The sequence below is a fragment of the Urocampus carinirostris genome, chromosome 2 (assembly GCF_059441175.1).
Source record: "Urocampus carinirostris isolate Australia breed hairy pipefish chromosome 2, RoL_Ucar_1.0, whole genome shotgun sequence".
NCBI classification, from domain to species: domain Eukaryota; kingdom Metazoa; phylum Chordata; class Actinopteri; order Syngnathiformes; family Syngnathidae; genus Urocampus; species Urocampus carinirostris.
Genome location: NC_142350.1, coordinates 60413106 through 60440125, shown reverse-complemented (window position 1 = coordinate 60440125; position 27020 = coordinate 60413106). Strand labels below are relative to the sequence as shown.

Below are 27020 nucleotides of genomic sequence, written 5' to 3'. Positions count from 1 at the left end.
TAAAACAATTTGGTATACCAATTCGGACTTTGACTTAAAATGAATCATATAGGCTGAATGCCAAGTTTACCTGTCACCCAAAAATAATTACCGGTACAGATGGAAAGTGCACAATTTCTAAGTCAAGCAGCTTAACTGTTAAAACTGGTAGTTGTTCCACGGCACTAGCACACAAAAAAAACAAACGAATGACAGAGCTTCGTGCTCAGATTAACACACTCATTCAATTTTTTATCAAGATAAATTAGATAATTCCTTGTAAAGGATGACTGAATGCTTCGCAATTGCCATCAACAGACATTTTTTGAAAATAGACAACAGGGTTGACTATGTCAGACAGCAAAGGCAGTTTCTGTAAACTGAATGGAAATACCAACCTTGGGCTATTTCGCTAGGGGGGGAAAAAAAAGCAGTTCTCGTGTCTCGGCTGGGATAAACTTGAGAATGTGCAACAAATATCAAGTCGTGTCGGTAGATACAATGTAAAAATGGGAGGCTTGGGATGTACAGGGTTGAAATCTCACTGTGTTACTTCAACAACTAGATATCAATGCCTCCCACTTTCTTCATGCTTAACCAACCATTATTAACCTTTTACTAACGTGCAAGGTTAACAAGTTGTTAGAGGAGTGCATAATGCAGATAGGTTTCCACACTTCTCCCTTAAAAGGGTCCACGTGGTAGGTAGTAAAATGTTAAAGGATTTCTCCTTAGGTACCAACCAGGAGCAAAGGAAAGCTTGACAGAACATGCCGTAGATTTGATCAGGCCAACTACACTTCTTTAAGAGTAGACTAGGCATCCCTAAATAATTGTGATTATGGGCCAAGAGTAGATGTATGCTAGGGACTGCTCCTACTTCATAACAACGAGAGGCTTTTTGGGATTTGTATGCTCTGCCTACCTGGCACTAAATGTGTCGAAATTGGTATCAGCAGTGAATGAGTTACAAACAAAAGTGCACTAGATACCCTTGTTTTTTTACTATTTCCGACACATTGCAAATAATTGATTCACTATATAGAAGACTGTGGCTAGGCGGGACTTCCAAAACTACCTCAGTAGTGACTATGTTTACATGCAAGGCAGTACTCTATCGAGGAAAGGTCAACATTCCAGTTTTGAAAGAATCGGAATAATCCGTTTTCACACGAGAGCCGAGTTATGTTTACATGGTTATTGGTTCTTAAATGTGTTCGTAAATTTGAAATTTTCTACTTGCCAATGCCTTTTTCTGACTTAAGTCATCATTGCAGCCTGTCAAGCTGCCTGTGTGGCGCGTGCAAGTACGTGCATTGCTAAGATGCGCTCGGTCTTTTTTATCTTTTTGGAGGGTGGGGGTGGTGTTTTGACTACTTGAAGAAGGCCTCTTCTTACTTTCACCATTCTCATGCTACACTAACGGAAAACCGCAAGCACGAGAATTAAATCACTTTCCAACCTGCCTCGCCCTCCCCACATTCTTGCTTCCTTATGTGTTGCATGTCCCTAACATCTCTAAAGTAAGATAGCTCTTGAAGTAAGATAAAAACAGATGGGTGTGGTGGAAACAAAGTATAAAGGCTCTTTGAACTCACCTGGGCTTTGGAAACAAATAATACGGAAAATACTTTCAACTACTGAAGGACACCATTATCTTTCATGGGGCTATACATTTGGATTAAAGGCTCCATATTTAGCCTTTTAATCCAAGAAAATGTTTACGTCATTCATAAAACCTAAAATTGTCATTTCCCTTTGACATCAAAATATTGTTATTTGCAGCGTTTGCATGTTTTCACTACTGCAGAGTTTTCCCCCGTCGTTTTGTCTGCTAAAAACACATAGTTACAGAATGCACACACATAGCAGGATTTTCGCACTGAAAGGGAAAAGCCTGAAAATGCTGCAGACAAATCAATTTAGCCTAGCGAAGATCGGTCAGCAAGTGGAACGGCGCCAACGTGCATAAATCGTTCATTTACCACAAAGTCTAAGTTTTTTTGTGAGTAAAAACCAGATAAAGGCAAACTAGAGCAGTTGCTCAAGCGTATCATTGCTTAAATCAAAGTATTCCAAATGAATTCATCAAAACAAAAATTCTAGATCTTTCAAAATAAAATGTTTTTAGGTTTATGCCTGAGTTTAGTTCTTTAATGAACCTCGAATATTTTTTAGAACGGTGATTGCCTGCATGTAAACATAATCAGTAAACACAAGTGTGCTAGTTTAGCCTTCAACAGCCATCTTTGTAGTATGATTTCCAGATATTGGGGTTACAAGCTGAAACTGCGATGGTGCTGCTTTGAGAACTCCTGTTGCCGCTGGCGGGCAGTAACGTGGCCCAACTTGTCCCGCCTCTCTAAGATCTGGTTCTGGTCTCGTTCGCTCTCCTCACCAGTCATGCTGCTAGCATCGCTGAGGGCCCCCAGGTGCTCTACCGAGTCGTACTTCTCCAGATCCGAGGCGATGGTCTGCAGGCTGAAGACAGATAGCGAGTCCGAGCCGGCCCGCTCTCGTTCCCTTTCGGGGTCTGGCCGATCGTCTGGCGACAGGCCGGCGCCCCCGCAGGCTCCGCCTTCCTTGTAGGCGTCGGACTCGGCCCCAACGGGTGGGCTTCGCCCTCCGGGTACGGGGCTATTGCGGCCCCTCTGAGCATGGATCTGCTCGCTGATTTGCTCCAGGTTTCTCAGAGCAATGGAGTAGCGAGTCTTCACTTTGGACACCTGCTGCTCTAACTGGACAACGTTCGTCTTGTGCTCCTGAGACACACACGTGGCAGGTACAAATGAAACAAAAAGCTTTTGGTTAGACTTATAGATCCCTTTCCAGCCTAGGTCATCACCAGACCACCACAAGATGCATGCACATTGTTGACCCAAAACAGGGAGAGTTTGAGTATGAATTTGAATATTTGTATGTTGGCGTGCATTTAGGTGCACGAATCGCAAATTTAATAGATGCTGTATGAAATTTTGAACTTTTGATGTAATCTTCTGGCTTCTATCATCATTGCCGCCTCTGTCTATTTACTTATGGTGCATGTGCAAGTACGTGCTCAAATAAATTCTTTTTTTCACCTTTTGAGGGGGGTTTGGGTTGGCATTTGGACTGTACTTGAATCAGGCATTTTGTTACTTTCATCGTTTTCATACGACTCTGAAAAAAACGCTGTGAAGAGCATTAAATCACACACCAAACTGGAACGACGACGGTAAAAGATAAAGCAGAAATGCCGTTTGAACTTAGTTGGGCATTGTTAACACTTTGAGAAAATATTTTATTTTGAACGTTTTAAGGACACCTCAAACTGCACACCTCACCTTTAAGGTGGGTTCAAGGAAAGTCAATCCTTCTCAAGGTTAAAATATGTTTGAACGAAGCTACTGTAAATATGTGAACGAGTCATTTGAGCCACTATTTAACTTGTTGGCATAAAAAGGTTTGTTTCTCGTGATTTACCGGCTATGGATCGGCGTTGTATATGAGGCAAAAAAGCCACACACAAAAGCTCCACTAGTGGCCCACACAATCTGTTTGGCGCCAATCAAAATAAGTTTTTTTTTGTTGTCGACTTTGATCACTAAAGATAAGTCGCTATCTTGCCGCTTGCACATACTTTGTACTTCTAAAAATAATGAGATGTCACTATCGACAATCTACGTTCTTTTCCTGTCAATTGGCTGGTAGAAACTGACATGAATTCAGCCATTCTGCCTCAACAATGCACAGGTAGCTTGGCTATGTCACACTTGTTAACAAACACGGAATGGGGTCTATTTGGTTGATCCTACGGGACCCTTAACTCGCACCTCAGAGCCCCCTTTTTTATGCCTTGGCTCCCCTTCTGATAAAGGCCTCACCTCGAGTATGTGGTTGAATTGTGCCTTAAGCTCAAAGTAAGGCTTGGACTTGAGAATGGCTCTCCTCAGTGACTTCTGCAGGGTCTGCACACGGGCTTCAGCCTCCTGGCACGCGTGAGTGACACGCATGTGCTCACGCTCACTACGGAGACGTTCTTCTTCCGCTTCGTTTACCTGCAAAACACACATTAAGCCTGTCGCACTTCTCATTGCAATTTCCTAGGCATACCATACACCACAAAAAAGGCAAACGATATATATTGAGGCATAAAACTACTACGGTATATCAACAGTTGAAAGAAAACGTAAACATCAAAGAAAAAGTTCATTGGTTTCACAGTTTCTTCTTTACGGACATTACCACCCTAAACAAGCGTGCAAAACAGACAAACGATATATCTTGCCATTTACTTGGTAATTTAGTCGCTTTGAACTGTTATTACACTGTTTTTCATTGCACTATTATTTTTTATTATAACTTGGGTAGCCTCTAAGTACCGAATTGTTATTTTTTGCCTATTCATCTGGACAGTCTTCCATCATGTTGTTCTCTTTAAAAGTGGAATGTGTCGTTTGTACTTTAATAGTTGTAAGTAGAATATAGTTTCCATTAAGTATGTTTTTAAAGTATGTTACATGTTTTAACAATGCCTGAGTTCAAACAGCCCCTACAATTATTTTTGCACCACTCGATCTGCTTTTACTTTAGTTTCAGTAAATCTACTGGCTGTTGTTGAATGTCTTGGCCTCAGAAAGGCAGTGTAGTTGGATACACATAACAAGAAAGTTGCAAAGTTCTAATTTCAATGATATGAAAATAACTTAATTTTAGCAGATTCAAATTGTTTCTTTTGAGGAATTGTATCTTACCTGTGGGTGTGTATGTCCACAGCATGAGTGAGAAAATTCATTATTTAAGGGGATAACACTATTAGCATAGTTTAAGCATAGTCATCATCCCACATTGACTTATAGCATTAGTGCTAAACTAGTGCTGCTATTAAAACAAATCATGCTGCATGCTCTAATATACGATGAATGTAATTCTTCTTGTTGAGTGTATGCGTGGAGTGAAATTATCATTTTTTTCGAGTGTTTAAGGCAAGCAGTTTTTAAAGCAAGGAAGACTGGCTTTGCTCTTATAGTATTCATGCATCCTAAATTAGTATTTTAATTTGAATAAGTATACTTGTAAAGCCCCAGTGTGAAATGTTTGACCAGGAGATGGCACTGTATTGTCCAATGCGAAAGAAAATAAGTGCCAAGAGCAAAGCATAGCAGCAAGATGACAGACCGACAGACATGGCAGTGACCTCTAGGTAGGGATTCCACCATGTAAAATAAATACAAATTTCTCGACCTATTTGTTTTTTATACATATAAATCAACATTGGAATGATAGTCATTGTATTTTGCCTTATACAGGAGAGCGACAACCGTCAGCACCCGTCTATTGTAAACACACCGAAACTAAAAACTCGCGCTCGCCTACACTCTCGTACCAACTCTCGCGACATTCGTCGCCCTGCTGAAATCATTCATGCGCACCTCACATTTTCTACGCCTATCTCCAGCGAAATAAGAACTCTGACATTTGTATTGTTTAATATCTCGTGCATCCATTCAATATGGTTGGTGCAAAGTGAAAAAAGGTGAGCAGTTTCTTTTGAAACAAAAGTGGAATAAGAAAGCTTGTTGTGGTTGAGAAAACGGTCAGAACGCTTTTTACCACAAAGTACCTCTTGAAGCTCATCTTCCAAAAGTAAGTTAAACTCAACTTTATTCATATTTATAGAGCATATAATTTTACGTTTACTTTTTAGTACAAAATAATTCAGATTATTTATACAAGCCTTAAACATACGTATATTAACCTTAAACATACAAAATATAGCACTCAAGCAACTTATGAACAAATTCAACTTACGAACAATCGTCCGGAACCTAACTCGTTCTTAGGCAGCGTCTGTATTCACATCAATGTTTTTTTTACTGAATTAAAGTTTTTTGTGCCACTAGGAGGCAATAAATATGACACACTCTCCCTTTGAAAAGTGTTGATATTTTCAACAACCCTGAAAGTTTTATTGTCACCTTGGAGGTTGCATGATTGAGCATTTCTTGCCAAGTCGGATCCAGGGTGTTTTTTCCGTCCGCCATGAGACCTTGCTCTGCTACGTACACCATCTCCCTGGCGGCTGTGTGCATGGAAACTGCGCGTTCATAGCTCAGCGCTGCTTTTTGGGTCTCCTGCTGAGCCTGCAAAAGGACAACCGTGCACAAAGATTTAGATCTGGCACGTCGGGTAACAAACAAACGAGCGGACCTTGCACAAGGAAACCACCACACCGGGAAATGTTATCAGACCCCATGAGGAACCAACAGACATTATCAGACCTGCCACAGGGCGACGTCCTGATAACACAGGTTATCAGGCCTGACACAGAAAGACCCCTGCATTCTCATCCCACGTGGCATACGGTGGTACATCTTATGAGCATAATTCATTTCAGTATTTGGTCGTCTTATGTCCTCCCAAAAGCATACAAGTGAACCCTAATAAGCAAAAAAACAGCTTCCTGATCACTGAGATCACATTCAAATGGTGATTAAACATAAAAATAAGTTGTAAGATAAATAAGATATTAGCTAAATTAAATGTGAGTTTAATGAGCGCATTAACAAATGTATGTGGGTGCTGCGGAGGAAGAATGGGGGGCAGCTTCAAGGTGGATACCTGTCAACTTTTATGTTTTCCCCGTATTTTATATTTTTTGATCATTTCAAATTGTGTACCCCGTACGTAAGATCTTGTCTTGGCTCTAATCCGGATCATCTTTGTCACTTGTACCAGACGACAACGTCATCATAGATTGTTAATATTGTCGCAGTATGCTACATATGCGGTCTTGCTGTGAGTAAATAGGTGGCGCGTTGTGATTTTTTATTTTTTAATTGCAGCCGTTAATACACGGCGCAATTGGCGGAAGTTGAAAAGTATGAGATGGAGACTGTTACTGTGACTTTAAAAGAAAGCACAAGCAAATAACAATTAACTTTCGAGCAATTTTTTTGTTGACTGTAGTTGTTTACTTGCACAAACTGGACACGTTGATGCTGTTGGTAAGGAGTTACAAGCGGTGAGCGGTCTCTAGTGGTAGCCTTTGGAACTGCTCGTGAAATGAATTTTCCTACCAATGGTAAGGTAATCTTTTGTCAAAAAACAAAAGCACATACCAAAATTCTCATGTTTAGAGGTACTTGTATAAAGAGGTACCACTGTATTATAAAAGGACAATTTATTTATAAAATGAATGGATATATATGTGAAGTGGCGGCAGTAGCTCAGGAGGTAGAGCGCTCAAGGGATCCCAGTTCGAATCCCAGCTCGTCCGTGTTACATGTCGAAGTTTCCTTGGGTAAGACACTGAACCCTTAAGACCCCCAATAAGCAGGTTAGTGCCTTACATGGCTGCTATTGGGAAATGTGGAGCAAATTGTAAAGCGCTTTGGGAAGTCATTGGCCCAATCCCATTTCTCTCACTCGGCCCTGAGAACCCTCCAGTGAGGTCCCTCGATAGAGGAGTGCCCTCCGCGAGTTGAGTGCAAAGTGGAGACGGTTTGGACAAGACTTGCAAGGTTCCACCCCTGTCCAGGAGATGGCGGTAATATTAATTGGCTGTAGACCTCAGTGACGTATTGGTCTACGTCACATGTAAACAACTTGAGTCTCAACCTGTGGTGTGTCAGTTGGAGAGTTCGTGCAACGTTAAAAATGCCCGCTACAGCTGTGTTATTACCGATTGCCTGAAAGCTCATCATCTTTTCCGTGTCTCCAATCAACGGGGGAGAAATGTGCTATACTGAAGACAGCTTCGGCGCTATGTAGTGCTGATTCATCTTTACAAGGTACGTACACTCATTAAAAAAAATGACCCGTTCGGTCAAATACAGTAAAAAGTTAACATACAATGCACGTTCACATAATACCTTATGTTTGTGTAGACATAAATGGCAATCTACTTATTAGTATCTTAATGCCATTTTATGACATATAGTAGGGGTCTTTAGTGTGTGACATGATGAAAAGTAAACACACACAAGAACAGTCCACCTGACCCTTAAGCTGACATAATATCGTCACCAAACTTCCCTGTACGACCCAAAAACCTTAGTTCATAAGGAATTTAATTCAAAAGAGTTGTCATTGGATATAAAAAAGGTAATTTCAACATTTTTTCATGATGCTTACATCATCTATGCCCACATTTATGTCTAAATTGTTTGTTATCTATTGTGTTCCAGAGTGGCTGTCCCATAAGCGTGGACAGGTTGGACAGGAATGTTCCCATCCTGTGCTTATGGTTCGATGTGAAGTCAAAACTCATTCAGGACTTAAGGTTGAGCAAAAAGGTCATGTGGGCCCTGCAGGAGCTGCTAAAGAGGGAACAGGGCCATGGCTGGAGGTCCTGATCTACGTGTACTGGCTGGCCCACGGTCTGTCCCACCGTGTGGTGTCACGGGTCTTCAGGGTTCCCAGGTCCACCATACACAGAATTGTCCACAGTTAATATGGAATAAATTGCCCAAAAGCCATGTTTTAGGCTTTGGAAGTCAGACCCACATTTGCATTCCGTGCTTTTCTGCATTACTATTCAATAAACATCTTTATTTTGAGTAACACCTTGGTGGTTTATTTCATAATGATGTGAGATACTGTGTGTGAACTATGTGACTGTTGGACAGAAAACAACTACAAATCACTCCAGTTGAAATAATAGTTTACTTTCAGAAAAACAAAATCACATTGGGCCGAAATACATAATAGTAAATAAATAATATGTCACAAATTGTAACAAAAATATACCAATACTTCCATAAAGCTGGAAAACACAAACTGGAAGTTCATTGAGTTCTTAATAAAATAAAATATTTTCCTTTTATAAAACAAAGGGAAACATTGCAGGGATGTCACTGTTCTGGAAATGTGTCCACGAGCTTCCCAAAAAGGACGGGAACCGCTCAGTTTTGGCCACAGTTTCCTCGAGCCTTTTCCTCACTCCGGCAGACTCCGCTTTCAAAAAGTCAAGGAGTGTATCGTGCTTCCTTTTTTTCTGGGTGATTTGGGGTTTGGCGCCGGATTAGAAGATGCCAACGACGTGCCCGTTGGTGTGGATGGCGTGGTAGCTGTGATGGTGGCCAGCTCTTCCACGGGACGTTCTACATTGGCCTTTAGGTTGGGTGGAAAAAACAAGAATTACTTAATGCTTGTGTATTGCACAAAAACAACTGTGTATAGGATGCTCAACAAGTTGATGTGAGAAATTATAGGATGTGTTCTGGATAATTATTTGATAGTGAATAGATACACAAAATTGACATGTTATTCTTATGGCTGTAAGAGCCTTCTATTGGCCAGCATCACATATGCTTTAGAATTGTCTCCACATTTGGACAACATTTTGAGAAGGTAATTAGTTTACTTAATATGTGTTTACAGAGAAGGCAGTGGACTGTGTGATAGTAATTTGTTTCAACTGTATTTCCACGTGAAATTCGGAGACATTACTCATAATGCATAATGAAAACAAATGCATTCTGATCTCACATGAAATAATCATATTGTAAATAAAACACGACAGCCGAAATTGTGACTATGCTCCTTTAGCGACTGGGCATGTAGATGTAAAAAGCACGACTCGTTTAAGATACAAACAGGGATGGGCTGAACCGTGGTTTTCTGCACAGTTATCCTACTTTACAGTTTGTAGCGTGAAGATTTTTTTTGGGCAGCTCCCTCGGTAGACTTGTGCACTTCGTAAAGTAGCGATTTTGCAATGTTCATGTTTTAACGCGAAAATACGATTTTCTATTGCATTTACGTCTAACTAAGATATCTCAATACATTTCGTTGCAAATAGATGCGCGGTTGTGGAAAACTACTTACATTTGTGCGGTTCCTTTCCGGGCATGTTTGTTGATATTGAGAATTCGCAAAGCCTTCTGGGTAGTCACTTCGCCGCCAAGTGAGGTCGAGAGCCCCCTCGGTCTTGAAGTGGTTACGACATGGTTTGAGGGCACTTCTGCCTCGGTCTTGAGAGTATCGGGACACACCCCATTTTCACGTGAACGCGCAAACCGAGTGACTAGGGCACATAGCGAGTGAAAGTGCGAAGAATGGGACTCAGCCATTGACTTAAAAAGCGTTATATAAATGCAGATCATTTCATTTCATTTCAATAGACGGCATACATCATTCCTAGCAAAAATGAGAACTTTGTTTCCTCTTTGTGCCAACCTCCTTAGCCAGTCGTCGAGCCTCGTAGTAGGGCCTGGCCTTCTCGATGCAGCCCCCCAGTTGGGAACTGTGAGCGTTGAGCTTGCGAGCAGACTCTGTGAGAATTTTTCGGTACCCCGACCGAGCATCCTAGGTGGGAGAAACACCATCAGACACAGAAGATTAGATTCTTCTCAAGTGGAGCTCATGATTGGATTTTTTCACTGGAGTGCGACGGGAATCAAGCCAGCCCATCAAAGCTATTAGCATGAAATGCAAAACTGTTTGGTTTTACTGTTGCGATAAATGCAATGATCATATTGATTATTCGCATCTTGAAAGATAGATGAAGTGTTTTAGAAGCAAGATAGAGTATAAATTTGGAAATAAGGAACTCAAAAAAACAAACCTTCTTGGAAACTTACATCTAATTCCAGCTCAAGCTTGTTTATTTCTGCGCTGGCTTCGTTTAGGTGCTCCAACTCATCCTGGGATTGAGAAAACAAAAAAATACGGAATTCTCCTGTCAAGCTTTTTGAAAACATAGTCTATAATATAAAAGTAGAATTTTGAGAGGTATAAAATTATATAAGACAGTGGTACATAAAAAAAAAACAAATGCATTTTTATTTACTCCATGGGCAAAATATTTAGGCTCAGATGCAGCTGAGCCTCTCTCTCCCTTCCTCTGTCTTGGGCGCTACCCACCCATGCCTTCTGATTGGATACGCGACTGGGGGCGGAGACACTGAAGCAGGATAAATCACATTAGAGCAGAGTAAACATCGGCAGCTCTACTTACTCCTGAGTCTCGGAATGCCTGCGAATCAAGCCCATTGATAGTAGTGGTAGAAAAGCGTGTGTGAGTGATGGAAAAAAAGTAAAAAGTCTTGTTAACTTCTAGTAGGGAAGCACGTTCTGGTGGAACTAATTCAGCTAATAGGCTGATATATCGGCTTTTATCATAACATTAGTTCATCAATCAAGCGTGTGTGACCAGTTATTACAATTACAGCTAAACAGTAAATACCATTCTTGAATGTCTTTTATGGCTAAAATATATATATATATATATATATATATATATATATATATATACACCGTATTTTCCGCACTAAGAGGCGCACCTAAAAGCCTTTATATTTTTCAAAAGCTGACCATGCGCCTTATAATACAGTGCGCCTTATTTATGGATCAATATTAATTCGCAAAGTCTTGCAACTAACTTGCCGCCGCCGACTAGATTTTGCCCCGAACGCCAAGTAGTCCGCGGTGTATGCTGGGATTTATTTACCGGCGTTTCATTGGCTAACCAATGTGTCAATCATCTTTTGAATGGATCACTATTGGCTAAAGTTATTCGGAGGTCAAGGGGAGGATCTTTTTTATCATTTACAGGCTGCCATTGGCTTGAACGGCAAAACACAGCCTGCAATTGGCCTAAAAAGACGTGTCAATCATCAGTTGAATCGATCACTATTGGCTAAAGTTATTCGGAGGTCAAGAGGCAGATCCTTTTTATCATTTACAGGCTGGCATTGGCTTGAACGGCAAAACAAAGCCTGCAGTTGGCCGAAAAAGATGAATGCGTATAGCACGTGGCTGATGGCATACAGAAAGCATATTTTTACTATTTTGTATTTGTAAATATTTTATTCTCCTGGATTTATTAAAACTCACGGATATAAGTGGACCACGGCTGCACATTTTTATGAACACAACGACTTCGGTGAGCTACTCCGGCTTTCTATATTATCCCTGTATCTTGTTTCGGACTGAACTCGATGTTTCTGTGATAAGCGGTGCAGATAATGGATGGAATGGAGTGTCTATTTTTAAATTAAACTCAAATCCAAGTGTTTATTGTCATATATACTAGAGGTAAGATTTATGGCCCGAGCCCGAACCCGAACCCGAACCCGAGGCAATTTCGGGCCGGGTCGGGCCCTGAAATGTCAGTCATACGGTCGGGTCGGGTCGGGTTCGGTCCTGCTTTTTTTTTTTTTTTTTTTTTTTTTTTTTTTTTTTTTTTAATTAATTAATAATGTGTTAAATGTTCATTAAAAATATATACTTAAACTATGTATGGATACTAGACCAAGGAATACTTGTTATAAAATAAATAATTTGGATAAAACGGAGAAGGAGCTGTAATCGCTATTTTTCCGACTCCTATGGAAATTCCTCCCCCCCTCCGATTTTAAATGAAAAAAACAACAATTTGTTTACACCGCGGGATCCAATGCAACCAGGGTTTCATTCACAATAAAAAAGACATTACGTACGGATATTATAGTAAATCAAATGAATATTATTTGTGTACAATTAGTTGTGGTTGCGGAAATCATAGCGTACAGTGACGTTGGTGACTTTTCCATCCGCGTTAAAAAAATGCATTTTGTAAAATACGATCGCGCTTTATTGTTTAAATAAACGCGATCTCCCAATGATTATAATTAGCTCGCTTTATTTTGTTTTAAAGCGTATTATATAGAATACGATCGCTTTTGTCGGAAGCGTACATTGACGTTGGTGAGATTTTCATCCGCGTTAAAAAACGCAATCTGTAGAATACGATCGCGCTTTATTGTTTAAATAAACGCGTTATATAGACTAGGATCTCCCAATGATTATAATTAGCTCGCTTTATTGTTTTAATAAGCGTTTTATATAGAATACGATCAGGGGGGGGGGGGGGGGGGATTTGCATAGGAGTCGGCACAACACGTCAACATCCCCTCTCAATGAAAGTGCTGCGCTAAAATCTTAAAGGCGTACTACTACTGCTGCTGTGGATTATGGCCCAATGATCAAGTCGTCAAAATGACGGACGCCTTTAAATGTTTTCGCTACCTCAAAAAAAAAACCGTCAATGACAGATTGTGGCTTAATGTAACATCTGCAGTGCAGACACAGAAATATAAAAGATGTAAATGTTTATACAGTTTTATTTAACTTAGGCCTAGATGTTGTAACAAAAGGCAGAGTTTAATTTGTTATCATAAATCACCCCTCCTTATAAATAAAATATGTAATTTCGGGCCCCCTCGGGCCGGGCCAGCAAATCCAGTTAATTAGTCGGGCCGGGTCCGGGTCGGGTTTAATACCCCCCGGGCCTGCGTCGGGTTCGGGTGCTTTTTTTGGGCCCGATCTTACCTCTAATATATACAGTAAAGTTGCGAGCGAAAAAGAAAATAGAAACTAAGGAATGGTTGGCATTTCTTGAATCCCAAGACTTTAACCTTCCGAATGATGGAACGATGCATTTGAGTGACATCGTACGGACACCGCATCCGCATGTGTTCTCGACACGTATTTGCGTCTTTGCAAGCTTTGGGAATGTTAAGGGGGTAATAAGTTTGACTGAACTATCTGACTGTTTTGTCGACGTTCCCATTGTAGCGCCTTATAATCCGGTGCGTCTTATGTATGTCAAAAATGTTCGCACGCCCAAAACTATTTTTTCGGGGTGCGCCCTATGACCCGGTGCGCCTTATTGTGCGGAAAATACGGTATATATATTTGTGCCAGATCAAAATAATTTTGCTGAAATCGGTACCAAAATGTTCCCAGAATATTTTGGTCAAAACTGTTTTTTGTAAAAACCCTTAGTCAGCCCACACATGCAGGTGTTTTTCCATTTTAATATTATTTGACAAATTATGAACTGTTTAGGGGGTTTCGTTAAGGATCGCGTGGATGCTTTTATATTTAAAAAGAAAACAACAAAAACATGTCAACATCCTTGCCCATTTTCTGGGACCGTGTACTGTGGACCAAACCACTTACTAAATGATCATACATACATGGTGATGTGTTATGTCTAATTCGGTATTGAATTATTGTAATTTTAAAACCAGTATTATTGCTTATTAAACCCAAAACAAGAGCACAATACTTGTAAAAATATAGTTTGCCTATGTATAGAAAAATGGGTATTATCCTTTTTCCTCTGTATTGGAATTTTGTTGTTAAATACCATTGCACTACTTTTTCATTGCACTATTGTTCTGATGCACCAACAGCTTTGGCCATTTTCTAAGCACTACCTTGAAGATATATTTGTCTTTATATCCTAACATCCTTTTTTTTTATCTTACTTTTACACTTTTAAAATGGGCATTCTCCCCATACCACCGATCGCCTCGACTCTCACTTCTCTCCCATCCTCCATATTTAGCAACTCCTCAAAATACTCTGCCCATCTCGTCCTGACTGCACTACCGCTAACCAGCAATCTACCGTCCTTATTTTTCACTTACTCTTATTTTGGAAGGAGACCAAGAGGAATGGAAGGAGACCAAGTGGAAGGCAGCGATGGAAGGAGACCAAGAGGAAGGCTGCGTGTTATGAGTGCACTGCAGGAAAGATGTCTAAATATAGTGGAAGCTAGAGCTCTTCTTGGTGCTAGGCATGAGAGGAGAGGTGTTGTAAAAGGATAGTGGGATGTTTGGACGCGTTCTAAGGGATGGGCAAGTCACTCGTATGATGCGGCAGGGGCAAACCAGTGAAAGATGTCAAGCCCTGCTGTTGAACAGAAGAGTGTGTTGCGTCCCCCTAACCCGAGTGACATGGCCACTTTCTTGTGTCCCGTTTTATCTGGAGGGACGAAAGCATGACCGACTTGGGTGCCGAGGTGCTTAACTTGTTTGGGTTTTTGGGCATTTGGGTTGGTCATGCTCCAAATTTTTTGTGTGTGTTTTTTGCTACTTTTTCCCTTTCTTTAAAAATTTTCTTTTGTTTTTGTATCTGTTTGTCTTGCTGTCGGTCACCTCTCTCGAGGGATATGACCAGGGTAGATAGATAGATGGATAGAACACTTAAATACGTGTTTATACTTAAGTATCATGTCATTCTTGTAAGTAAAGTTCATTATGATATTATCAATGACAATAAAGTCATTTTTATTGTATTGGTCAGCCCAAACATGTTTTCTCCTTTATAACATATTATGGACTGTTTGAAAGAAAGATAACTTCTGAGGTAGAAGCTTTCAGCACCTACAACAAAGCAACAGATCAAAGGGGTGGTTGCCATTGTAAGAGTTTTGTAATGTTGACAGGTATGCTGCGGTACCGCAACCTGGAAATATCATCTAGACTGGGAAGAGTGCGTCCAACAATCTTTTAGGTTGTGTTAATCTTTTTTCTTCTGCCTGCTGCAGTGCTCCCATTATTAAATATTCTTACCTACTCTCTCATCCGGTCTACTTTGGACCAAACCACTGACTAAATTAGCATATATTTATGTTTTCTACTCTAAACTATTTTGAATTTTAGATTCAAAATGAATTTATTGCTATTAAATTGCAAACGTTTTGAGTTAATACCAGTGTCAGTACTCATAATAAGAATTGATTTAAAAAAAACCCTTTGATGCAATAGACCCCTTTCCAACCCTACGTCATCACCAGATTTACCACAGGATGTGTGTGCATTATTGATACTAAACAGCCAGAGTAGCAGTACAACTGTGAACGGACCGAGGGAAGAGGTTTATGTTGAGATTTGTTTTAAGAGTCGCAATTTACATAAACAACATGCCTAGCTCTGGTGCATAAATCGCAATTTTAAGGCGATTCAGAGCGGTAACAGGCTTTCCAAAGCACTGTAGCACACTGTGGCTGTAAGCCGTTAAAATACTGTAACTGACTGGACACAAACACACATCATGTGCCTCGCACAATCTGAGTAGCAAGGATTAAAAGAACCGTATTTTAAACATTGATAACTAAAATAATGTCGCAATACTGCTGCTTGTGTATACTTCGTGCTTATCAGGGTTTGAACAATTTTATTGATACTTTTAACAGCAATTAAACACATTCACAATTTAATTATATCATATTCTAACAAAGAAGACTTTAACGCTATTTTACTCTAACACAAAAGGGATCGAATTTAATGATGAAATCAATGAGATCAAACAACAACCAAAAGCTTTGGCGGAAATAAAGAGCAAAGGCAGAATGTCACACTTTCACTCTACCTCCAGAAACCTTGTTAGAATATCTCATTACCTCATTAGCTGCACCGCTTATCCTCAGTAGGGTCGCGGGAGTGCTGGAGCCCATCCCAGCAATCATCGGGCAGTGGGCAGGGGACACCCTGAACTGGTTGCCAGCCAATCGCAGGGCACACTGGGACAGACAACTCGCTCATTCACACCTAGGGACAATTTGGACCGGCCAATCCACCTGAAATTCATGTCTTTGGAATGTGGGAGGAAACCGGAGTGCCCGGAGGAAACCCACGCAAGCACGGGGAGAACATACAAACTCTGCACAATAAGTCCGGTAGCTGGATTTGAACCCACACAGGAGGTTCCCAAGACCTTAGAACTGTGCCGCACACGCGCTAACATGATATGGTGAAATTGTGAATGTGTTTAATTGCTGTTAAAAGTGTCGATAAAAGTTGTTCAAACTTCGTGCTTATCAGGGATGCTACTATTATTTTCTATCATCAGGCTGGTATAAACTGACATGTATTCCGCCTTTCTGCCTCAACATTGCGCGCGCAGCTAGGCTACGTCAACGCTTGTTTACAAGCACGGAAATGGTCACTTAAGCATGAATTTATGAGTTAAAAAACTACAAAACATGGTTCGTGTATGGTTTACTGTACCTGTATTCGTGGGTCCAATTCGTCGGGCTGTTGACTGTGGTGCTGTTCTGTCATTTTAGTCGTTTTATCGCTTCCGACGTCACGGCGGCAAGCATCCTTCAAAGACATCTCCGTGGCCGGGGTCAACTCACTTTGAACATCCTTCTCTTCGTCCTCCCCGCCCGGGCGAACCTCCCTCCAGTCCCCGGCGTCGGACTCCCCAGAACCTGCGGGGCTCTCCCGCAAGTCGCCCGGCTCCATGTTTGCCAATTTCGATAACTAACACCGGTCGGGTCAATAGTATTCATACGCCGAACACTTTTAGTAGTTTGACTGCGAACGAGTGAGGGTAAACGGTCAAATGCGTTGAGTTGTGGTGCGTGCTAGCTGGATCTCGAAGTGCCATATCACATCACACCGAGTCACTTAGCAACCGAAGCTAAGCTAGCCCGCACACCGACGAGCTGTAACAGAACCAGAACGTCATTAAAAAGCCCTCCTTATACTTTGTGTCGTAAATAATCAGTAAAAAGATGTCCACCGTGTCCTTTCGGGTGATGTACCCTAAAACGCCCCATTATTGGATGTCTACGGGGTAGCTAACAGGCTAGCTGGTCAGCTAGCTATCACATCGTCACCGATGTGATAGTGATGGGTCGTTCGCGAGCGAAAGGGTTATATGAACCGGCTCTTGGTAGTGATCGGTGGGAGCCACCTCCCTCGAAAAGCTTTCTCTCTCTCCTTCTCTCTCGCTTTCTTTTTCCTTCACCATTTCTTTCTCAGTCTATCCCCCTCTTTTTTTCTGTTACTTTTTCTTTCATTCCCTCTCGATACATTTCTTTCTCTGTCTTTCTCTTTCCCTGCTTTTATCTCTCTTTCTCTTGGGTAATGCATCTTCTGTCTCTCTCGCCTTCTCTATATCTTCATCTTTCTCTTTCCATGTGTTTTTTTCGTTCTCAGTCTATCTCTATTTTTATTCTCTCAGTTTTTCTTTCTTTCTCTCGCTTCCTCTCTCCATTTCTCTTTATTGCTGTCTTTCTCTCCCATTTTCAAAGGGTTTTGCATCTTTCTCTATACCACTCTTTATCTCTATCTCTTTCTCTCACTCTCTGTTTTCTCACTTTGTCCCAGCACTTTCCTACTTGTTCTCGCTGTATCTCTTTATCTCTTGCTACCTCTCTTTTACTCTCTCACATTTTTTTCTTTCTGCCTCTCTCGTTCTCTCTCATTTGCTCTTTCATCTCTTCACGCTCGTTCTTTTCTGTCTGTCTGTCTATATCTCATGTTTATTCTATATCTTGCTCTCTATATCTCTTGCTCTATCTATTATCTCTTGCTCTCTCTATCCTTATCTCTTGCTCTCTCTCGCTTCCTCTCTTTCTTTGATTCGCTTTTCCTATCTCTTTCTCTTTAGCAATGTATCTTTCTCTCTTGTCAAATCGTCGAATGAAAAAAAAGATACGATATAACGTCATTTCTTGCCACATTACAAAAATCTGAGATCTAGTATGAAAGCTGCAAAAATTTTCCAGCGATAAAGCATTTTACTGGAGCTAATCTAACAGCTTGATTCTTAGATTTTTTAATTAATTGCTTAGATTAATATTCAATTTAGTAAAACATCTAAGTATGTAGCGCAGGGGTTAGCGCATGTGCGGCACAGTTCTGAGGTCATGGGATCAAACCTTCCTTTGTGGAGTTTGCATGTTCTCCCCGTGCTTGCGTGGGTTTTTCTGGGGACTCCTGGTTTCCCACATTCCAAAATCATGCATGTCAGGTTAATTGGCAACCAGTTCAGGGTGTCTGAAGTGTGTCCTGCCCACTGCCCAAAGATAGCTGGGATGGGCTCCAGCACCCCGCGACCCCACTGAGGATAAGCGGTGCAGATAATGGATGGATGGCTTTACATTAGTTTACAGATAGGACAACCGGTAATCAAAGGGAGGCAAATATTTGTAGTGTTTAAAACCTCTGCTTTTCTTGATCTGTTGTGCCCTCAAGTGGTCAGAAAAATATACACGTATAATGAAGTGCTGTATTCAAGTTAAATATACCATTTTGTCTATTGGTTGGTTGGTTTGACCCAGGGCCGGAGTGAGCCCCCCTTTTCAGCCTGTGAGTTTCCCCCCAAAAATCTTAGCTATAGAGGAGGAATTTTATTTGAAATAATGGAACAACAACGAGTTGATAACTTAACAAAAAAAAAGACTTTAGCATTTTAATTTAAAGGAAAATTAAACACAGATTACGATATAGATGAAAACCTATTTAACTACGTACAGTATCAGTCATTTGAAATCAAAATTGCATTGGACTTCCCAACAGATTGTTAGGCTTTACACTAAACTCTTATAACTCTTATTTAAAACATTGAATTTTTTCCTAAGCAACGTACTGGTCTCTGCAACTTAAAGGCAGTGAGCTTCTTAGCCTAGTTTTCACACAGCTTAAAGCAGAGAAACTCTGCTCACATGTAACCTGAGTACAGGAAAGGATCAACAGAATTTATATGCCAGCCCAATCACTAGGTGTGTCTGTGAGGAAGTTATACTGTTTTTTGTATTTTATCATTTGTTTTTCTCCTGCTGTTATTTGTTTTCCCTGCTTTTCCTTCCCTTTTCTCATTTTCATTGTATTCCTTTATGTCTTCTTGCCTTTTATCTTATTTTTCTCCTTTTTTTTACTCCTGTTGCCTTTCTTTTCTTCTTCTGTTGTCTCTTTTTGTTGTTGTCTTTTTTCCTTTTTTAGTTTTATTTGTCACCCAAAAGTAATTATGTGCATAATGTTGCATAATCCATCCATCCATTTTCTGCACCGCTTATCCTCAGTAGGGTCACGGGGGTGCTGGAGCCCATCCTAGCTGTCTTTGGGCAGTGGGCAGGGGACAGTCTGAACTGGTTGCCAGGCAGTCACATGGCACACAGAGACAACTCACTCATCAACACCTAGGGACAATTTGGACCAGCCAATTAACCTGACACGCATGTTTTTGGAATGTGGGAGGAAACCGCAACCCACGGGGAAAACATGCAAACTCTACACAGGAAGGTTCTATCTCATGACCTCAGAACTGTGCCGTACACACACTAACCACTGCGCTGCCAATTGTTACATAATAAATCTTAATACATGGATAGAAGCAACATAAACAACCTGAGGAGGTTTTATGGGAGCTGAAAGAGTCGGCCTTTTGAGTGAGCCGAACCGAAAGAAGTGCTTCTTGAAAAAGAGATGAAATTTCCATTATTTCAAGTGTGAGGAGCTACCTGGTGAAAGCATTTATTGCTAAGTTCTGGAAACATGTACCACAGCACACCACCAGGGACACACAGATGACAGGCAAATAGATAAGATAAATGAATAAATGACAATCCTTCTTTTAACGCGTTTCTTTTTACTTCCCTGGCTTTTTCTGCTCCAACTAGCACCTTTCAATCGTACCTGACTTATATCATTCGCGCTAATCTGAGTTCATTTTACCACTAAAGAAGAGCAGTGGTGGAGCAAACCAACTTCAAATGTGGGAGGGGAGAATCTCAACATTTGCACTGAAAGTGGCCAAATACAGTAGCTGATTAGAAAACGAATGTATTATTTTCTCATCCAGCCAGCCAAAACTCCGTCTTGACATGAGCCGGCCCTTGAGGAAATCTCCCGTTCTTCCTGATTAGCCACTCCGGCATGGGTTGGACCCCTTAACTACTAGGGTCGTCGGGTCACCATTTCTTGTCGTGTGTCTTGGGCGAGTACAACCTGGTGGTGCCCATCTCTAGCCAGGTCAACATAGGTCCTATTATCTTTTTTGAAATAGTAAATCGGACAACAAGGCGGCGCAGTGGTTAGCGCTTGTGCGACACAGTTCTGAGGTCATGACATCGAACCTTCCTGTGTGGAGTTTGCATGTTCTCCCTGTGCTTACGTGGGTTTCCTTCCGGGCACTCCGGTTTCCTCCCACATTAGAAAACATGCATTTCAGGTTAATTGGCCGGTCCAAATTGTCCCTAGGTGATGTGAATTTCTCTCCGGGGATGAATGAAGTATCTATCTATCTATCTATCTATCTATCTATCTATCTATCTATCTATCTATCTATCTATCTATCTATCTATCTATCTATCTATCTGTCTGTCTGTCTGTCTGTCTGTCTGTCTGTCTGTCTGTCTGTCTGTCTGTCTGTCTGTCTGTCTGTCTGTCTGTCTGTCTGTCTGTCTGTCTGTCTGTCTGTCTATCTATCTATCTATCTATCTATCTATCTATCTATCTATCTATCTATCTATCTATCTATCTATCTATCTATCTATCTATCTGATGAGTAAGTTGTCTCTGTGTGCCCTGCGACTGTCTGGCAACTAGTTCAGGGTATCCCCTGCCCACTACCTGAAGATAGCTGGGATGGGCTCTAGCACCCCCGCGACCCTATTGAGGATAAGCGGTGCAGGTAATGGATGGATGGAAATAGTAACTCTTGACAGGGCAACAGTCTGAAATACTTTTAAGTCCTTGGAGTCATTTTGTGTTGTACCTGCATGTAGTTTAGCCAAATATGCACCAGATGGCAATAGAGGTACAAATACTTCCTGAAGTTTCCACTTACGCTGAACACAATTTTCCTTTTGCCTATTGAGCAAGGACCCTCAACGGAACAGGGACCAATCATGTGACGTCATCATTTGTTGTATAATTCAAAGTTTGTTTTTAGTGCATTCAATAAAATGTGAACATTTTTTTTGTGGGGCAGGGAGAAAATCACCCCAAATCATACAAAACAAAAGAGATCAATAAGTCAATATAAATGAAAAACAATTAACCATTCAAAGGAAAGGAAAATGTAAAAAACGTGTAATTTATGTTAATTCTACTGATATTTATAAGGAGGAAAATAATCCTTAATAGTGTAGTTATTTTATGTATACTGTACTCCAAGGTCGGCCCGAGCCTTCATGGGCCCTAAGCAAAATTAGATTTGGGGCCCCCTATTACTTGCTAATTTGCATACCTACTAGAACTCGTTTTATGGGCAACTATTTGGAGTCGGGGGCTGCATGTGACATTTTAAATTGATTAGAATAGAATAGAATAGAATATACTTTTATTTTTATTGTTTAATAACATTGGTTTTAAAACGACCATAATTAAAGCACAATAGTATATTAGGACCCTGTTTAAACACTTTGTTATTTAGTTTTGAAGTATTACTGTAGGTTTTTTTTAGTTTCTTTTAGTATTTCAGATTTTTATTGAAGTTCTGTAGTTCTTTAGTGTTTCTGGAGATTTTTTGTATTATTTTTGTAGTAGTTCTGAAGTAATTATTTAGTATTTATTTAGTATTATGTAGTATATGTATTGTAGTATTTCTGTAGTACTTTTGTTGTATTTCGAAAGTAGATTTTTGTTGTTGTATATCTAGTATTTTTGTATTATTACAGCAGTTTTATGATTATAATATTTTGGTAGTATTACTGTAGTATTCTATTTTTTAGTATTTTTGAACTATCTCAGTTGTATTTTGTAGTATTTCCATATAAGAATATTTGTTGTAGATCTGTAGTATTTATGCAGTGTTTTGTGTCACTTTAGTTTTATTTTTGGAGTGTTTTTGTGATATTTCCATAGAATTTTTGTAGTATCGCTATAGGTGTAATTTGCGGTATTTCTGTTGTAAACCTCCAGTAGTAGTATTTTTCTCTTAATATTTCTATAGTAATTTTATGTTATGGTATTATGTATTAATATATTTTTTACAATTAATGTATTTCCAAAGCAGTATTTTTTCTTGTATATTTATAGAATTTTTGTAGTATTTCCATAGAAGTATTGCTGTCATATTTCTTTAGCATGTTTGTAATATTACTGTAGTTGTCTTTTGTAGTATTTTTGGGGCAAATAATTCTGTAGTAGTATTTTGTAATATCCTATATTGTAGTAGTTGTTTGTAATAATTCTATACTATATTTTTCATTTTTAGAATGAAAGCAAAATAATATATGAGGTCCCTGTTTTGAAGCGCTATTTTTGATATTTACTTTTGTAGTCTCATCTCGGCGCAGTGGTTAGCGCTTGTGCGGCACAGTTCATGTCATGGGAACCTGTCGTGGGTTCAAATCCAGCTCCGGACTTCCTGTGCGGAGTTTGTATGTTCTCCCCGTGCTTGCGTGGGTTTCCTCCGGGCACTCCGGTTTCCTCCCACGTTCCAAAAACATGCATTTCAGGTGAATTGGCCGGTCCAAATTGTCCCTAGGTGTGAATGAGTTGTCTGTCCCTGTGTGCCCTGCGATTGGCTGGCAACCAGTTCAGGGTGTCCCCTGCCCACTGCCCGGAGATGGCTGGGATGGGCTCCAGCCCCCCCGCGACCCTGATGAGGATAAGCGGTACGGCTGATGAGATGAGATGAGACTTTTGTAGTTATTATGTAGTATTTTTGTTGTGTTTCTGTAGAAGTATTTTTGAGTGGACATACAAAGTGACAAAAGTTAATCGCTCTCTGTGGCCCTCTAGTGGTTGCTAGGAACTAAACAGGGTAAACGTGAAGCACCTTGTAAAGCACTTTGGTCGGTCTCTAGGGACTTGAAAAGCTCTATATAAATGCAGACCATTTATTTATTAAGACAAAAATCGGGCAGAAAACTAATAAAGAACACTTCGTATGACGTCATGTGAATCAGAAAGTGCTCAATGCTAACAAATAAGTATTTAAAAAGAGAGGTAAAACTGGTACTGTGATAAGTAGCAAAATATTTGTCGTGTATTCTAAACAATTAAACGCTAAATATTTATGCACTACTGGATATTGCACTACTACGATCCCCTGTAAGTAAACACCCAATTTAAATATCTTCTGCTTTTACATGCCCACACTTTCTTGTGTAAATATTTTGTGTCCATATATATCCAAATTCTTTTTATAATTTTATCTTTTTGTAATCTTTTATCTTTGCAGTCAAATGTGTGTAACTGGAGCGCCACATCCAATTTCGTTGTCACAATATGTCCAACCCATTTTGTAACAACGATAATAAAGGTATATTCTATTCTATTCTATTTTATTCTATTCTAAATATTCCCAAAATAATTTCTTGCTCGTATTGAAAAAAATACTTACAGAAATACGATGGCAATTTGTTGTAAAATGCAAATTTATAGAACAGCAAATACACTTTCTTGTGTAAATATTTTGTGTCCATATACTGTATATCCAAATTCTTTTTATAATTTTATCTTTTTAATCTTTTATCTTTGCAGTCAAATATGTGTAACTGGAGCGCCACGTCCAATTTCGTTGTCACAATATGTTCAACCCATTTTGTAACAATGATAATAAAGGTATATTCTATTCTATTCTATTCTATTCTATTCTATTCTATTCTATTCTATTCTATTCTAAATATTCCCAAAATAATTTCTTGCTCATTTTGAAAAATTACTTACAGAAATATGATGGCAATTTGTTGTAAAATGCAAATTTATAGAACAGCAAATACAACGTGAGTGTGTGTGTTCTTATTAAGAAAATCTCCCCAAAGTCAAAATAAAAACAATGAAAATGACTGTTACCATTAGAATATTAAACCTTACGAAAAATTGATATCTTATTAATTTATCATACCATCCCCCTTTTTTAAAGTTGCAATTGTTTTTCTCAATATTCAACTCATTCTCTTAAAATTTGAACATTTATTTTAACTTTAAATTTGCCCATTAAGTTAATATTTTTGTAAAAGTTTGACTTATTCTCACAAAGCCTCAATAAAACTTCCACAAAGTTTTGATGTCCTGTAAATTCTTAACACCTTTTCAATGATATCATGTTTTCCTTCTTTTATACACACTTTTGTTTTGTTTGGATATTTTGTTTTTTCATATCATCTTCAAATGAGTTCAAAATATTATAGTGAAAAAAGCAATAAAACCTTTCAACTTTACAAGTTACAGCTACAAACGTGTGTCTTATTCTTTTTGAAATCCAAAAAATCCTTTGACAATTTCAATAATATCAAAAGTATTTTCCCAATGACTTTAGAAAATGCTTATTTCATGATCCCTCTTAGTATTAACCACATAGCACATTTGAGCATGTTCTTTTTCTGACTAGCATTATGAAAACAATGTATCCCCCCATCTTTCATACCAAAGTATGAAAAAGATCTTCGCCACCATGCGAACTCTGGACATCGACACTGCCCTTCCCTCAATACTTTTGACTATTTTTCAAAGACCTGCTGCAGGTTTGCAGTCTCCAGCTTCTCATTCTTGAATGCTTTAATCATCTACTTTCTAATATGTGTGACTTTGCTTGGATCCAGAGCATCTGTATGCATCTTCTTCCGAAGATGTGGCCCTGGCAGGAGCACCCTAGGGTGTGAATAAAACCACAAATAACTGTTGAAGCTTAAAAGCATTTTTGGAATGTTTTGTTGATTTAGCTTAAACAATTGGTTTTACAGTAGCATCCAACCTGTGAGCATGCTTTTCGTTTACAGGTAATCTCTATAAGAATGAAAAATGGTGAATGTGCATGCATCTTGATGCCTCTAAAGCTTCCCACAGAGGTCATCATTGAGCATGTGTGCGCTTAAAAAGATTCAGCTTTAACAAACAACAAGTTTCTGCTAAATTAAAACTTGAAATGCAGCGGAAAACTTCATTGATGGTAAAAAGACATTTTTTGAAAAATATCCATGTTGAATCTAAATTCCTGGAAATGATTCATCTCCATGTGAAAGTTACTGGAGGGGTAATTTTGCACACCAACAAAGAAATACAGTCATTTTACTACAACATTATTCACATTATAATCTCAGACTCTGCGGAATTCATGAGCAATTTAGACATTTATTTCATAGAAAGAATCGTGCACACTCAATTTACACACATTGAAGTATTCAAGCGTTTACACGTTTATATTTATTGCCTAGCAAGCTTGTTAGTTTTTGATGCTTTCCATTTGTGTTTACACTTTACAGAGACAGTGTATTACTATAGCAAATGCACATACTTCATTCAACCCGATTATCGAGTTTTCCGACACGATTGCAACACAATAACAATTCCTTAATGTGCTTCTGGATTTCTTTCATTTTCAAGCCGTATATGATCGGATTAAAAAGTGGATTGTACACCACAGTTTGTAGAGACAGAATCAATCGCACATCTTTTCGAAGTACCGACTCCATGAGCCCGATGATGATGTCAGTATTTATCAAAAGGAAGGTTGCCATCAAAACAAGTACATGGGGTACGCATGTATCAAAGGCTTTTTTACGAACTTCGTGGTTGTGATAGGCAACCATGAATATTTTACAATACGTGAAGAAGATGAAAAGCACTGGTATTACAGCTATGATTGTTACACTAGCTGAAGTCCACAAAAGAAGAGACATTGGTAACATACAGTGAATCTTGATTATTGTGGCATTGCAAAAAAATCCACCAAAAACCAAACTGCAGATTTCCACTCTTGACTGAATAATAGTTGTCACCAACGTCAGACAGACAGGTACAAACCAGGAAACGACCAAGAAAACGCTCACACAGGTTTTGTCCATTATAGATGCATACTGCAGAGGCCTGCAGATGGACACATACCTGTCATAAGACATGGCTAACAACAACCAAATGTCAGTTCCGGCTAAACTGTAGAAAAAGAAAACCTGAACCAGACAACCGGAATAGGAAATGCTCTGCTGTTGAGAAAAGACATCGACAAAAACTTTAGGGAATATAACCGTGCTGAACACGAGCGTGTTGAAAGATAAAGCTGCAATAAAAATGTACATGGGTTTGTGAAGGTTCCTGTGAATCCAGATGAGATAAATTATGATGCAGTTAAAACAGAAAATGAGAGCGTACAGTACCAAAAAACCTACAAAGTAAACATATCTGTATTTGTCCATGTCTACAAAGCCACCAAGAATAAGCGTCAGTGTCCCGTTTGGTTTCATCATAACAAGCACGCGAGACGGATAATGCAAAGTAAATGGATCATACACATTCTGGTCCAAGCATCTGCCTTGATGCTGATGAAGTTCTTGTGAGCGGTACATGCAAAGAAGACATTTATCTCATGACAATAGCCTGCGATTGGTTGTTGTATTGAGGAGGAGTTTTGCTCCTTCCTTCTGCAGACTCCAAATCCTCAGAAGGCAGAACAACCATTTTAAGTTTCCGGTAATGTAAAAGTTACTCTACTACAGTGACTGAGGGGCAATGGCGCTCTCATTACCAAAGTGCAAATGCAGCATTTTATTTGTTTGCTCTTAGAATGCTTGACATAAATGAAAGGGAGAACACTATTCATTT

General features: G+C 39.5%; 2 protein-coding genes and 1 long non-coding RNA gene across 3 annotated transcripts; 1 reads left to right on the top strand and 2 right to left on the bottom strand.

Annotated features, from left to right (window-relative positions):
- Positions 1-1833: 1833 nt before the first annotated feature.
- On the bottom strand, positions 1834-17541 carry LOC148372802 (SH3 domain-binding protein 5-like). Its single transcript, XM_088327381.1, has 6 exons — positions 16746-17541; positions 10545-10607; positions 10141-10269; positions 5937-6101; positions 3843-4016; positions 1834-2741 (listed from the first exon to the last, which is right to left on the bottom strand). Exons 1-6 carry the CDS (start codon positions 16983-16985, stop codon positions 2256-2258), a joined length of 1257 nt encoding a protein of 418 aa, XP_088183507.1. The 5' UTR covers positions 16986-17541; the 3' UTR covers positions 1834-2255.
- On the top strand, positions 7362-8523 carry LOC148372803 (uncharacterized). The gene is made up of 2 exons (XR_015849564.1): positions 7362-7751; positions 8148-8523. It is a non-coding gene; the product is annotated as an uncharacterized LOC148372803 (long non-coding RNA).
- Positions 17542-25717: 8176 nt separating the features above from the next.
- LOC148372801 (olfactory receptor 1500-like) lies at positions 25718-26662 on the bottom strand. The gene is made up of 2 exons (XM_088327728.1): positions 26297-26662; positions 25718-25990 (listed from the first exon to the last, which is right to left on the bottom strand). Exons 1-2 carry the CDS (start codon positions 26660-26662, stop codon positions 25718-25720), a joined length of 639 nt encoding a protein of 212 aa, XP_088183854.1.
- Positions 26663-27020: the final 358 nt, after the last annotated feature.